The 15,363-nt window shown below is 42.9% G+C and overlaps 2 protein-coding genes and 1 long non-coding RNA gene across 15 annotated transcripts in view; 2 read left to right on the forward strand and 1 right to left on the reverse strand.

Annotated features, from left to right (window-relative positions):
- The window catches only part of NETO2 (neuropilin and tolloid like 2), a 52,032-nt gene extending 37,386 nt beyond the window's left edge, over window positions 1-14,646 (forward strand). For 5 of the 12 annotated variants that reach the window (XM_005289846.4, XM_065567615.1, XM_005289843.5 and 2 more), the window contains 2 exons: window positions 10,435-10,548; window positions 12,407-14,646. In XM_005289846.4, coding sequence (XP_005289903.1) covers window positions 10,435-10,548; window positions 12,407-12,987 — 695 coding nt within the window. In that variant the 3' untranslated portion in view covers window positions 12,988-14,646. The remainder of the gene's footprint in view (window positions 1-10,434; window positions 10,549-12,406) is intronic. The other 7 variants (XM_065567617.1, XM_065567611.1, XM_065567612.1 and 4 more) reach the window with 3 other exon arrangements.
- Window positions 1-15,363, reverse strand: part of LOC112059377 (uncharacterized) — a 104,048-nt gene that overhangs the window by 5,514 nt on the left and 83,171 nt on the right. The window lies entirely within an intron of this gene.
- Window positions 1,269-3,571, forward strand: LOC135975675 (uncharacterized). Its single transcript, XM_065567621.1, has 2 exons — window positions 1,269-1,950; window positions 2,945-3,571. Exons 1-2 carry the CDS (start codon window positions 1,386-1,388, stop codon window positions 3,418-3,420), a joined length of 1,041 nt encoding a protein of 346 aa, XP_065423693.1. The 5' UTR covers window positions 1,269-1,385; the 3' UTR covers window positions 3,421-3,571.

The following is a 15,363-nucleotide window of genomic DNA, read 5'->3' on the forward strand; positions in this document are numbered from 1 at the left end:
GCATCCTCAGTCATTCTTGTGGGGATGGTGCATATGCAGTCCAATCAGCCACTAAGAGCTGGGAGCATGCTCAGTAGGGACAGAACAGTTAGAAACTTCAGCTGTTAACAATCTACAGCTCTACTGAGCATGTAGGAAGTGAGTTTGTTTTTCAAAAACAATCAGTTGGCCAGATTTTCCCAGGGATTGCAAAAGTCACATCCCTGACACAAGACCACCACCAAAAAACTTCAGGACCCTGTTCCAAAGCATTTGAACGCTGGAGCATTTCAAAGGAAAAAAACCTCAATAATTTAACAGACAAATTTTTTACTTAGTCGTCTTCTTGGAAACAGCTGAACCATTTTGGCTGACATTTCAAAAAATTCAGCTTGAGGCAGACACCCAGCATGGAAAATTTCAGCTCAGATGGTTGGGTTTTGCACGGTTACATGCTACTGAAAACAGAGTCCTATAATGGGAAATGTTGAGCAACCTGAATAGGTGGTGTTAGCAGTATCACGTATAATACTTGGCTATTAGAAGAGAGAATACTGTATATTGATGGGCCAGTTGATCCTTGCCCCTTGTGCAGCAAAGAGAGGTTGCAAGGAGCCTTCTAATCCCTGCCCCCCCCCACCCCCATATTTGGAAACTTGTCAAGGAGGGGAGTGCAGCCCATATGTTCCATCCAGGCAGATGTGAGACTACAAACCACCTCCTTTTGGAATGGAAGAGGCAACAGAGAGAAGGCAAAGCCTTGCTCCTCCATACCAGTCCACGAAGCTGGGTGGGTGCAGAAAAACTCCCCTGAACATCAGGTACCTAAGGGGGAGAGTGTGATTTCGGGGACATAATTCTTTTAGTTCCCCAAGAGGTGGGATGGCTGTATACCACCCCAGTCATTAAATAGCACAATCTGGGCCTAAGTTTGTGAAAGGAACAGAAGGCATTTTCATTAGAATATTCAGTGCACAAGCAACTATACAGAGAGACGACATCCTCTCTTAGGCCTGGTCTACACTAGGCGTTTATGTCGAAGTTAGCGCCGTTACATCGAATTAACCCTGCACCCGTCCACACTGCGATGCTATTTAGTTCGACATAGAGGTCTCTTTAATTCGACTTCTGTACTCCTCCCCGACGAGGGGAGTAGCGCCAAATTCGACATGGCCTTGTCGAATTAGGCTAGGTGTGGATGGAAATCGACGCTAATAGCTCCGGGAGCTATCCCACAGTGCACCACTCTGTTGACGCTCTGGACAGCAGTGCGAGCTCATATGCTCTGACCAGCCACACAGGAAAAGCCCCGGGAAAATTTGAATTGGAATTCCTTTTCCTGTCTGGCCAGTTTGAATCTCATTTCCTGTCTGGACATCGTGGCGAGCACAGCAGCACTGGCAACGATGCAGAGCTCTCCAGCAGTGATGGCCGTGCAGTCTGTGAATAGAAAGAGGGCCCCAGCATGGACTGATCGGGAAGTCTTGGATCTCATCGCTGTGTGGGGCGATGAGTCCGTGCTTTCCGAGCTGCGATCCAAAAGACGGAATGCAAAGATGTACGAGAAGATCTCTAAAGACATGGCAGAGAGAGGATACAGCCGGGATGCAACCCAGTGCCGCGTGAAAATCAAGGAGCTGAGACAAGGCTACCAGAAGACCAAAGAGGCAAACGGACACTCCGGATCCCATCCCCAGACATCCCGTTTCTACGAGGCACTGCATTCCATCCTCGGTGCGGCCGCCACCACTACCCCACCAGTGACGGTGGACTCTGAGGATGGGGTAGTGTCCACGGCCGGTTCCTCGGACATGTTAGGGGACGTGGAAGATGAGGAGGGCGAGGCAGTCGGCAGCGCTCACAACGCTGATTTCCCCGACAGCCAGGATCTCTTCATCACCCTTACAGAGATTCCCTACGAAGCGTCACCAGCCATTACCCCGGACACAGAATCTGGTGAAGGATCAGCCAGTAAGTGTTGTAAACATCTAAACATTTATTTTTAACAAAACAGGAATATTAACAATTTAAAGAATGGGTTGTTCATGATTAGTGTGCCCTATGCGCTTAACGGTTTAGTCATGGGCAGTGCAAGTTTTGAAAAAAAATCTAGCAATGTCCGGTTTTCAGTGATTGTCCTGCACAAGCCGCTCTACTGTTTATTCCCTGCTACTGCAGCTACAGTAAAATGCGGTCTATATGTCCGGGGATAGAGCAGTAGTCCTCCTGGGATATCTCCACGAAGCTCTCCTGGAGGTAACTTGAAAGCCGTTCCATGAGGTTCCTGGGGAGAGCGGCCTTATTGGGTCCTCCGAAGTACGAGACGTTGCTGCGCCACGAGACTATCACGTACTCGGGAATCATTGCTCTGCACAGCAGGGCGGCATACGGCCCTGGTCTTTGGAGGCTTTCCCGGAGCATTCTCTGTCTGTCGCTCTCAGAGATCCTCATCAGGGTGATGTCGCCCATGGTGACCTGCTTTTAATTAGGTAGGGGAATGTTAGTGTTGGGACTGCTTTCCCGTTCCTTGACAGAACTGTAACCGCTGGTTTTTAGCCACACGGTGGAGGCAGGAGAGGGGCAGCCGAAAGGGATCGTTCCCGGGGACAGCCGCGAGGGGGTGGGACAGGGGCAGAGTTCCCGCTTGCCGGATTGCTGGCTGCAGGAACTGACATAGCTTTAAATGTGAAATGAGGCCAGTGGTAATCTAAAAGTTTTAAACTGCCACAAGTGTACGGCTTACCATGTCTGCCTGCAACAGAAATTCCGTTGTGCTGCCCCGCTTCTCAAATGTGCTGTGCAAGACCCCAGGCACTGAATGCGAAGGCCGAAAATTCGACCTTGTGCTGAGTGCGCATGTGATAGGTGCTGTGCATGGTCTTGTTCACAGAGAAAGACTATGTTCTTTGTTCACAACTACATTTTTCTTTCTGAGGAATTCACTCCCTTTTTCCCATTTCCACAGCCCCATCTGCGACTGTCTCACAACCTAGCCTGGAATCACACTCCCAGAGGCTAGCGCGGATTAGGCGTAGGAAGAGGAGGACACGGGAGGACATGTTCTCTGAGCTTATGGCCTGTTCCCAAGCCCAGGCAGCACAGCAGACCCAGTGGCGGGAGAACTTGACCCGAATGCACCAAGCCAACATGGATCGGGAGGAGAGGTGGCGGCAGGAAGACCAGCAGGCGACTCAAACGCTGCTTGGACTACTGAGGGAGCAAACGGACACGCTCCGGCGCCTTGTGGATGTTCTGCAGAAACGGAGGCAGGAGGACAGAGCCCCGCTGCAGTCCATCTATAACCGCCCTCCCCTGCCACCAAGTCCCATACCCACCTCACCCAAAGTGCAAAGAAGGAGAGGCGGCAGAGTCCCTGCTAACTCTCACTCCACCCCTGCAGAGAGCTCTAGTAGCAGAAGGCTCTCGTTTCCCAAAATTTGAACAGTTCTTTCCTTCCCGCCTGACACAAGCCCCCGTCCAAGTTTCACCTCCCAATGCCATGTGTAGTTGATAATAAAAAATACGTTTCTGTAAACTACTGTTTCAATCATGTTCTTTTGGAGGAGGATGGGAAAGGGGGTTGGTAATTGGACAGGACAGTCACCTTTGGCAGGGTACATAGTCGGGGGCAGGCACAGCAGCAGGGCACATACACAGTGCAGTGATGCAGTGACTAGTTACCCTGGTTAGTCTGGGAGGTTGTTTTCATGTTATGTGGTGGGGGGTGGGTTGCTCTGTGACTTTGTGGCAGGGGAGGGCAGTTACAGATCTTAAGCGGCGGTCCTTAGGCAGGATCACAGAGCCACACAGCAGGGGATCTGTAACCGTCCTCCCCCTGCCACAAAGTCACATAGACCCCCCTATACACACAGTCCCGATCAGGAGGGGTGACAGGCTCCGTTGAAACAACCATCCCACCGCAGCGGAGCCTGTCAATCCTTGAGTTTAGAAGCTGCATTCGCGTCACTACACTACACCCGCTCCGCACCACAGTCTGCGTCCCAGTTTTAAAAAATTCCCGCGAAAACAGTATTAAAGAAAATGGTGTGCTTTAACAAAGTTGAACTATTTTTATTTCGCAACGTGTGTTGGAAGGGGGGTGAAGGGGGTATGTAACTGGATAGGATAGTCAACATTACCTGGGTAAAGAAACGGGGGCAGGTTTAGCTTCTCAGTACACAAACTTTAAAGTCACAGGTTACCCTGCTCACTGAGGAACTTTGCTTTCAAAGCCTCCCGGATGCACAGCGCTTCACGCTGGTCTCTTCTAATCGCCCGGCTGTCTGGCTGTGAGTAATCAGCAGCCAGGCTATTTTCCTCAACCTCCCACCCCGCCATAAAGGTCTCCCCCTTGCTCTCACAGAGATTGTGGAGCACACAGCAAGCTGTTATAACAATGGGGATATTGGTTTCGCTGAGATCACAGCGAGTCAGTAAGCTTCTCCATCTCCCCTTGAGACGGCCAAAAGCACACTCCACCACCATTCTGCACTTGCTCAGCCGGTAGTTGAAGAGTTCTTTTTCAGTGTCCAGGGCGCCAGTATAGGGCTTCATGAGCCAGGGCATTAGCGGGTAGGCTGGGTCCCCGAGGATGACTATAGGCATCTCCACATCCCCAACAGTTATTTTGTGGTCCGGGAAGTAAATACCTTGTTGCAGCCGTCTAAACAGACCAGAGTTCCTGAAAACACGAGCGTCATGAACCTTGCCCGGCCATCCCACGTAGATGTTGGTAAAACGTCCCCTGTGGTCCACCAGTGCTTGCAGCACCATGGAAAAGTAGCCCTTTCGGTTAATGTACTGGGTGGCCTGGTGGTCCGGTGCCAGGATAGGGATGTGAGTTCCATCTATGGCCCCACCGCAGTTTGGGAATCCCATCGCTGCGAAGCCATCTATGATCGCCTCCACGTTTCCCAGGGTCACTACCTTTGGCAGCAGTACATCAACGATTGCCTTGGCTACTTGCATCACAACAACCCCCACGGTAGATTTGCCCACCCCAAACTGGTTCGCGACTGACCGGTAGCTGTCTGGCGTTGCAAGCTTTCAGAGGGCTATGGCCACTCGCTTCTGTACACTCAGTGCAGCTCGCAACCGGGTGTCACTGCGCTTCAGGGCAGGGGACAGCAACTCACAAAGTTCAAGGAAAGTTCCCTTCCGCATGCGAAAGTTTCGCAGCCACTGGGATTCATCCCAGACCTGCAGCACTATGCGGTCCCACCACTCAGTGCTTGTTTCCCGTGCCCAGAATCGCCGTTCCACGGCATCAACATGACCCATTGCCACCGCGATGTCCTCGGCGCTGGGTCCCCTGCTTTCTGACAGGTCCGTGCTACTCTCAGACTTCAGGACATCACCGCGGTGCCGTAGCCTCCTCGCCTGACTTTTCTGCATCTGCCTCAGGGAAACCTGTATGATAAGCTGCGAGGCATTGAGAGCGGCCACAACTGCAGCGATGGTCGCAGCGTGCTCCATGCTCGCAGTGCTGTGGCGTCCGCGCTGTCAATGACTGGAAAAGTGCGCAAAATGATTTCCCGCCGGCGCTTTCAGGGAGGGAGGGCAGGAGTGATGGACGGATGACGACAGTTACCCAAAAGCTCCCTCGACACATTTTGTTACCCAGAAGGCATTGCCGGCTACACCCAGAATTCCAATGGGCAGAGGGGACTGCGGGAACTGTGGGATAGCTGACCACAGTGCACCGCTTCGAATGTCGACGCTTTCACCATTAGTGTGGACGCACAAAGTCGAATTACTGTCCTTAGTGTGGACACACACGTTCGAATTTGCAATATCGATTACAAAAATTCGATGCAAGTAAAATCGAACTACTCTCGTAGTGTAGACAAGGCCTTAGTAAAGCACAGTTAAACTACCTGAAGATAGATGAACACTGAATAGCATTGTTATGTTCGTTATCTACAATAGACAACATTCTGACACAAGAATCAATGTACCAAGTATTAACACTCAGTGTACATGGAGATAATGATACTAACCTCCTTTGTAAAGCCCTTTAAGATCTTTAGATAAAAAATGCTATGTAAGAGCCAGGTGTTGTTATGATGATGATGTATTATAGCTAGACCATGGGTTCTCAAACTGAGTCATGACCCCTCAGGGGGTTGTGAGGTTATTACATGGGATGTTGCTGAAGTGGGGCTGTCAGACTACACCCCAAGCCCGGCTTCACCTCCAGCATTTAAATATTTAGCACCATTATAAATAAGTGTTTTTATTGTATAAGGGTGGGGGGTTGCACTCGGAGGCTTGCTGTGTGAAAGGGGTCACCAATACAAAGTTTGAGAACCACTGAGCTAGACCTAGGGCTCCTAGTTGATTCATAGGTACTTGAAAACTGAACATGTCATGAAACATCAATTTCATTTACAGGATGACCAGGACTTGGGGGATAAAGCAGACTCTTAGTTGCCCAATATCATTAGCGGAGTCTCCAGAAATTTTGGCCCAGTACATTAGGGCAGCTCTCTACTATTGAGGAAAACGCCAAGGTCTTCAATGTCCACACCACCTCAGTTTTTAAATTCTCATTCAAAAGACTTTCTCCCCCCCCCCCTTCTCCATTTGCAGTAAACTGCATGGTATTCAACTGATCTTCCTTGGAAGAATAAAGAGTTTAGTTTCTTTTGCCAGGAATCACACACTGTTCTTGGTAATGTACATATTTCAAAACCAAAATGCTTTAAAAAAAAAATCTAGGGATGAAAAAAGGAAAGAATGTTTGTTTACAATTCATCATCCACGTATATGTCAAGTTTCATACCTTACAGTGAACCTCAAAATGACATGGCTAAGAGAAAGTATTACCAAAAAAAGTTCAGTTTTCATCAAAGTCCTGGTCTGATGCTATATCCCATAGTTATTCTTCCCTCAAAAAGCACTCAGTTCTATCCAACAACTACTCTGTTTCTTTGGTGTTCCAGAAATTACATCTTGCAGGAGTAGGCTATCAATTTTATAATTTAAAAAAAATCTAGTCAGTTTTTCTATCCACATGTGGTCTCAGTCCAAGAAGCTTAATAGTGATCTGGATCTCCAACATTTCCACTCTAAGTGGCAGATTTTTTTCTCTTTATATATGCTACTTGAAATGCTGGATACCCACCCATTTCTCAGTCTGAATCACTTAAGGTCCTTTTCTGTTTGCGCTATTCAGTGCTTGGTGCTATCCAGTCTAACTTCCATGTTTCCAACCAGAACAGTAGCTGATCCAGTTTCATATTCATAAGTACTATAGCTGCATGAGTTTTATCCTGTCATTCCAGATGAAGGGCATGTAAGGTTGTGACTTGGACACCAGCATGAGAACAGATTCTCTTTCCAGTAAAGGAGCAACTAGTTAAGTCAATTTTCAGCTGTATTACTGTACTTAAGACAGCTTTGAAACTTAACTTTGCAGAAGTAAAATGCTGCTTTTAACCATCTTAATTTAAATGAAACAAGCATGGAAACAGTTTCCTTACCTTGTCAAATCTTTTTTTAAACTTTCCCTTTATTTTTTTTAGTAGCTTATGTTTTAACACAGTACTGTACTGGCTTTTTTTTTTGGGGGGGGGGGGGGGGGGGAGGAGGCTGTCTCTGCTGCTGCCTGATTGCATACTTCCAGTTCCAAATGAGGTGTGTGGTTGACTGGTCAGTTCGTAACTCTGGTGCTCATAACTCTGAGGTTCTACTGTAGTTAAAGAAGCAGCCAGAGTTTGAGCAGGCAAAAACCTTGGGACCTTATTCTTCACTATTGGCACTTAAAATAAATGAAGGGCCAGATTTTCAAAAGAGCCCAGGATCCAGCATCTCCCATTGAGAACAAACTGGCCCCTATTTATGCACCTAAACGGGAACAGAGCTTTCTGGAAAATTTGGCCACTTAATTGGATGCTTAACTGTTAGGTGCTCAGCTCTTTTGCATATCTAGCTCAAAATCGCTATACATTCAAACTCAATAGTAAAAAGAAATTAAATGGATAAATGGAAGTTGCTTTGAAAAGGCAATGCCTCAAATATTACCTTCCTCCTCTACTGCCTTAAGCCTCTCATTGTTAATTCATACAGTGCCTCTTCTCCACAACTTCCCATGAATTAATAATACTATAAAGCACTGTTCTTCAAAGGATCTCAAAGCACTTTCCAAGTATTAAAATTTTTGCAACACCCAGTCAAGGAAAGTGTGTAAAACAATCAATGATATTTAGAAGTATTGAAATTACTAAGATAAAAATTGGGTAACATGCATCTTCTAAGAAGTTCCTAAATTACGTATGACAAAAGCTTTGATTCAAAGAGTTGAGACTACAAACAGGATCCTCTGTGGATCTATTTCTTTCCAATATAGAGGAACCAATTGATAACATGAAAATAAAGCTCAGAAGCAGTGCACATGAGCTTGTGGAATTCAGCACAGTAAGAAATGGGATCACATGAAGCAGCAGTACAAAGACATTTGTTTTAAGGAAGGCAAATTTAGAGGGTTAAGAAATATAGGCTTAAAACCTCCATTAATTCTGCAGGCAAAACTCCAACTGAAGCAATTAGGACCTAGGGGTTTAACTGAGGGGAAGACATGGTAGAACTCTATCCCTTTCCCACTTGCCATCCTCTCCGTCACTCACCCCTTGGATTCACGTCTGCATTTGTGAACCCCAGATGCTCAAGCAAGAGTTATCTGGGAAATATGTAATAAACGGACATGTGAGCAAGACAAGCCACTACCTTCTCCTGCAAAAAGAACAGGAGTACTTGTGGCACCTTAGAGACTAACAAATTTAGAGCATAAGCTCTAATAAATTTGTTAGTCTCTACGGTGCCACAAGTACTCCTGTTCTTTTTGCGGATACAGACTAACACGGCTGCTACTCTGATACCTTCTCCTGGACAGAATTAGAACTTCTGAGCTGTACACCACTGTCCTTACATTAAAATCAATGCTGATATGTAACTGACTTCGAGCAATACAGAAATCTCTAATGTGTAAATACTACATTATTGATGTAGAAAAATGGAACACACAAACTGTATATTAGGTAGAATATCAAAAGCAATGTCCTAAAGCAGAAAGAATATGCTATATATACTGAAAATGGATGCTTTGACACTGTTCTAATGTCAAGGGCAAGAAATATGATAGAAATTTAAAATCCTCTTTAGAGAGAATGTATAGTTATTTTATTTCTTCAAATTTCTTATAAACAGCTGCCAGCTAAAGGCTGGTCTCCCTTGGACCCTCTATTATCTGCAATAAAAAGGGCCCATTCATGAGCAGGAGTTCACCTCTTTCACATGGAAGGTCCAAATGACCACTATACAGTATAGCAATAACCATCAAGTCATAGGTGGCAGGTTTGTTAGTGTTTACACTACTGTTGCCTACCTGCCAGGCATTTCTAAATGTTTATAAAGCACTTTGAGATCATCAGAGGGAAGGCACTATAGAAGTGCTGAATGCTACTATTTATTATTATTACCACTGAATTTCCACTTTAGCTATATAATGTATTTTTTTGTACTAGCTTCCCAGTTGCTTTTGGATTCTGTTCATTTAATCTACAAAGCCCTACAGGGCTTGAGGCCAAGCGACATCTCTCTTCATATGGACTGTCTCACTGGCTGGTAGCAGCAGGGATGTTCTGTTTGAAAATGCCAAGATTTGAATTCCTGAGAAGAGAGTTCTTAGGAAAGGGAGCTCGAGTGGGGAACTCATTCCCTCACAGTCTGCAGGAACTGGAATTTGACCTTCACTTAACAGCCTAGGTCTGGAAGTGCTGGAAGAAGGGTAGGAACTTCAGCTGCCTCAGACCTACACCGCATCTCCCTTTGATTTTTCATGTTTCAGAGCAGAAATTTGTCATGTCTCATTCATCTGTAAAGCATGATGCACCTATGGTATTCTGTACAGGTAGGAAGTATACTCTTCAGGGAATAGGGTGACCAGATGTCCCAATTTTTTAGTCTTTTTCTTATATAAGCTCCTATTACCTTCCACCCACTGTCTGGATTTTTCACACTTGCTGTCTGGTCACCCTATCAGGGAACAAACTGACTTCCTGTGAGTTTGGAAAGCATGTGGCACATTTTGGGCACTACTGCAATCTAAATAATCAACAAGTAATTCAGAATGCAATATAAGGCTATAAGATAGGCATTTAAGACAATAGAAGCTTTTTCCAGCACGTGCATTGGGTGGCTAACCAGTATATGGCTCTTTTTGCTAACCAGTTTGATCAGTACTGTTTTGTTCATAGTATCTGATGTGCATCCAGAAGCAACCCCAAATGGGTGTATACTAAGCTATTTAATAAGGGATATGCGGGGAAAACTCATGTAATGTGAAATCTTAGATCAGTCAGTGAAAGAATGAATATGCATATTGAGAAATATAAGGTTTCTTCACAGACTTTGTGCACTCTAAGCTCTTAACTTGTTTTTTCTTCTCTCCTGCAGCTCCATGTTCAGGCAGCACTTACTTTTGCCATAGCAACATGTGCATCAATAATTCTTTAGTCTGCAATGGCATTCAAAACTGTGCATACCCTTGGGATGAAAATCATTGCAAAGGTGAATATAGTGCAAAGCATAACCTTGGTGATCCAGGATTGTCAGTTAGCCTTTCATTTAAGAAAGTCATAAAACATCTTTTCCTGCAAATGTGCTGAAGACAGCTATTCTACTAAACTCAGGGAGATGTTCCAAATTTTTAATTTAAAACCAGGAGGCCTATGAGCAGGGTTGAAGAATGTACTTGCCCTATAATTTAACATTACATGCCCTTCACACAGCATACTTTAAACTTTACACAGAACATTGGACTTACTAAGTATATGCTTCTGTATTTGCCTGATTTGTACCACTACCATCTATTCCTAAACCTTGTTGCTTTTGTGGGAAAAAATCTGTTTTTTAAAGGAGGCCCCTTTATGTTACAGTGTGAAAATAATATAAATGTAGTTACTAAGCTAAAATGTATTGTCACAGCAAGTATTATACACATTCCTAATCAGAAATGGTTTTCTGAGATGTTTGCCTTAACTACAGGTGCTTTTCTGAAATATACACCTTTCCTAGAATGCTTCACAAACCCACTGCAATATGTGAGATTTATTTATTAAATATATAGCAACAAAGCAATACCATCTTGCCCAGCATGTTTAACTACTGTGTGCTGAACTAAATTACTCACTATATTTTGGATTCAGATGTGAACAGAATTCTTAATATTTAGCATCACAGCAAAAAAAACCCCAAAACCCAGAAAGCAGTAAATATTTTTACTGTTTTCTAATGAATATTCTGTTGCATTCATACAAGTTTCTTTTAGTCATCCAGGACAAATACTTTTTCCAGAGTAAAAATTGCTAGAAATTTGTCTCCAAGTGTGGGAAACCTGCTGTAATCAAATACTGCCATCTTGTGTACTTTCATAGGAAGTGCTATCAAGTTACTTTTTTTTTTTTAAACTGATCTTATGATGTGGACTATTAAATAACTTGCAACGCAATACGTAGGTACAGTTCAGTCATGAAGCCATCCAGTGAAGTCAAGATAAATAGTATGGTTAGATTTTTTTTATAGTGTTGTTGGTTTTTAAAGGACAAGATAATTTGGGGGCCTGGTTTTTCCTCCATTCAAATCAATACGAGTTTTGCCATGGGCACCAATAGGAGTAGGATTGGGCCCTTTATGTATGAGCATTTGTAGCTATGCAAGCTAAAGAAATGATATGCTGTTTAATCAAATTTTAGTTTTCAGAATGTAAACTGATTATCACAGGGGTCAGGAAGTAGCCCATACCCCAACTAAATAGGTTTGTTGGATTAGGGGAGGGTCCCACCAGCCTCTGAAGTATCATGTGTTTGTCACTACTGAAGGCAGGGTACTGGATTTAATGAACCACTGCATTGATTCAATATGGCAAATCCCACAAATCTATAAGTTCATTACATTTCTACGGTTGTTCTAATGTAACTTCTCTTTCCCCCAAAATTATGGGCCATATTCTGCTCTGGAATGTTTGTGTGAATCTCAGGGAAAATAGCACCACTTATGAGAGCAGAGCATGGTCCTCGCCTGAAATTGCACGCTGTTCAGTGGGCTCAGTCCTGCAGTCCTTGCTCATCCCATATGAGACGAAACTCCATTGTAATCAGTGAGTTTTGTCCGAGTCAGGACTAATGCTTAAAACATACAGGGCCAAATTCTCACTCACAGGGATGCAGTGCCCATTAATGGAGCCAATGCTTAATTAATAGACATTTGTACCCATATGAATGACCTCAGCATATGACCTGCTCTGTTATTTACACTTTTCATTATCTTAAATCTTTGCATATAAAGTCCAACCTCAAATTTTACTGAATTATTTCTGATTAGACATTTTAAACCGACTCAAAAGCCAACCCTTTCCTCTTTTTTGCAGAGAAGAAAAAAGCTGGACTGTTTGAACAAATCACCAAAACTCATGGAACCATCATTGGAATTACTTCAGGGATAGTTTTGGTTCTTCTCATAATTTCAATTCTGGTGCAAGTAAAGCAGCCTCGCAAAAAGGTTATGGCCTGCAAAACTGCTTTTAATAAAACCGGCTTCCAAGAAGTATTTGATCCGCCACATTATGAACTGTTCTCATTAAGGGATAAAGAGATTTCTACAGACTTGGCTGACTTATCAGAAGAACTTGAGAACTATCAGAAAATGAGACGTTCTTCTACTGCTTCGAGATGTATTCATGACCATCACTGTGGCTCTCAAGCTTCCAGTATAAAACAAAGCAGGACCAACCTCAGTTCCATGGAACTTCCTTTCCGCAATGATTTTGCACAACCTCAGCCGATGAAAACATTTAATAGCACCTTCAAGAAAAGTAGTTACACATTTAAACAGGCCCATGACTGCCCTGAGCAGGTCATAGAAGACAGAGTGATGGAGGAGATTCCTTGTGAAATTTATGTGAGAGGACGAGAGGATGCTGCACAAGGCTCATTATCTATTGACTTTTAATCTCCTGCTAAAAGTGAAATTGGTATGTGTGGGAATCTGACACACACTGTGTATATATAAAAATGTACCCTATGTAGTGTGTATAGGTATACACACTTTTTAGCTTACTGTATCCAATTCTTTTTTTTTTTTTTTAAAGGAAAGCTCTTCGTAACCAATAATTGTTGCAGTTGTGGACTTTGCCCTCATCCCCCGCAAGCTGTCACTTCGGTTGAGCAACAAAACAGAAGGTTTTGCATGGGAACTATTAGTTAAAAATATTCTTAACTAAATCTGAAAATGACTAGATTATTTTTCTGCACTCCCTTTCATATTATTTCTTTTCCTTTGTTAAATAGTTAGTTTTCAGACCAATTTTAACTAGTTTAAGTAAATAAAAATGGTTAAAGGCACCACCTATTTTGACACCGATGTCTTATCATATTTATCGAATTGCAGCTAGAGTTACTGTGGTAAGTGCCAACTAAGATGAGTTATGTTGCATCCACCTATTGCATCTTGACTAGTTTTTATATTGCTGCCTTTAATTATTGGCTCCTTAGTCTCTGTATTCTGTGAGAAATATGTGAAATGGTCTATTGCCTTTTAACAGTATTATCTTAGCTATATTCATTTTAGTATCTTTGGGAATATATGGCCTTTGTGGATAAGATTTAACCCAATTCTCAAGTATGTCTTTTTAGACACAGACTTTACACAATGGCTTCTTTCAGGAAGATGTAGATTTTCAAAAGCATAGGAGTGGGCCAATTTCTGCTATGTGTTACAGCCATGCAACTCTGGCTCTATTTTTTTCTATTACTTGCATAAAAAAACTCCATTGACTGTTTTATATATTTCTGTCTCCTGTAGTGATCCTAGTGCTATATTCCTTATGCAGCGCACCCCCCAACTCCCATTGAAATCCAGGCTTGATACTCAATTGGTGTCTTAATTGCACAAAAAGTACAGGATGAAGCCTGCTACATGTTACACTTTGAGATCTATGTGATAACTAAGGTGTATGAAATTGTTGAGGACAAAAATCTGAAAGTAACTGAATGAGCCTTTTAGCACTTAAGACTATCACATTTTTCTAGCACTTGTGTCCATGCTGCAAAAATGCACATTTCATTTTTTTTTTAAAGTGCAGCTTAGACCTTGTTTTTTTTTTTACAGCTCAAGACAATTTGTAAAACAACAATTCTCATGGATTTTTTTTAGACTTTTGATATAATTTGATACTAATACAAACTGTTTATTAAATCAAGATTTAACAGCTGTTCAGTAAGCCTCTTTCAGTGTCCCCATTAGCAGCATTGAATAACAGTCCGTGATTGGTGTGTACATTGTAACTTGTAAAGAATACTTAATGACATACAGTAGCCTTTTTACTCCCTGATTTGTTTAGATTTATTTTGTTTGGGTTTTTTTGTTTACACAGGAACTGTTACTCTTTCACTAAATGTGACCTTACAGTTCTCAGTTACTGGACATATCCTGTATTAAGAAATGTACATAAAGACAAAATTATCTTTTTTTTTTTGTTCTGACTGCAGACTGCAATGAAATTTAATTTAGTTACGGGAGGTTTCTGCACTGCAAGGACATATCAGTTGCTGGGAATGTGTGTAAAACAGACTATTTTTCCTGTTTAAGATTAAAACAAATGAGACTTAATCGCTGGTTTCCTGACAAGGTATGATTTGATGGTGGCAAACAAAACTATTATTTCTGTCCCCTTATAGCAATGGTGTTTATTTAAAGTTAGGAACACTCATTCTCTGTTTGCTTTATTACAAGCAAGTTGAAATTGATACTGAATCCAAGAATCAGAACATCTGTTAGACTGACGCATACTACTTCTATCAAAGCAATGCAATCAGGCTTAGTTTACCTAATCTAGATGGACAGTAAATGAAAGTGTGTAGACATTCATTGAAATGTTATCCATAAGATTTTCAGCTGTCTTAAGAAAATAACAGTAATTAGCTCAGCCTGAATTCCATTTCCCATGAAACAAAACACTAACACCAAAGAGAAATGCTAAGTGGGTATCCATCAGAATGCTGAGAACAACCATTTGAAAAGAAAAGCCAGCATCTTGGGTTAGGATTTTAGACCCAGAGTTGGAAAGTCTTTTTTGGTTTTAATAAAAAAACACAACCTGCTGCGTGCTTACAACTTAAAGGATCACATAGCACTGTTCCCACCCTTTCTCCTATCCACTCATTTCTGCAGTATTTTGATTTGTTCTCAGTACATGGGTCAGAATTTGGCTAGATATGATTGTTTCCCCAGACATTCATCACTAAAACACCAACATTTACTCAGCAGTGGTACTTGTGATACTGCCATCTGTTCCGGGGTGGCCAAACTTACTGACCCTTTGAGCTG

The sequence above is a fragment of the Chrysemys picta genome, chromosome 14, assembly GCF_011386835.1.
Source record: "Chrysemys picta bellii isolate R12L10 chromosome 14, ASM1138683v2, whole genome shotgun sequence".
NCBI classification, from domain to species: Eukaryota; Metazoa; Chordata; order Testudines; family Emydidae; genus Chrysemys; species Chrysemys picta.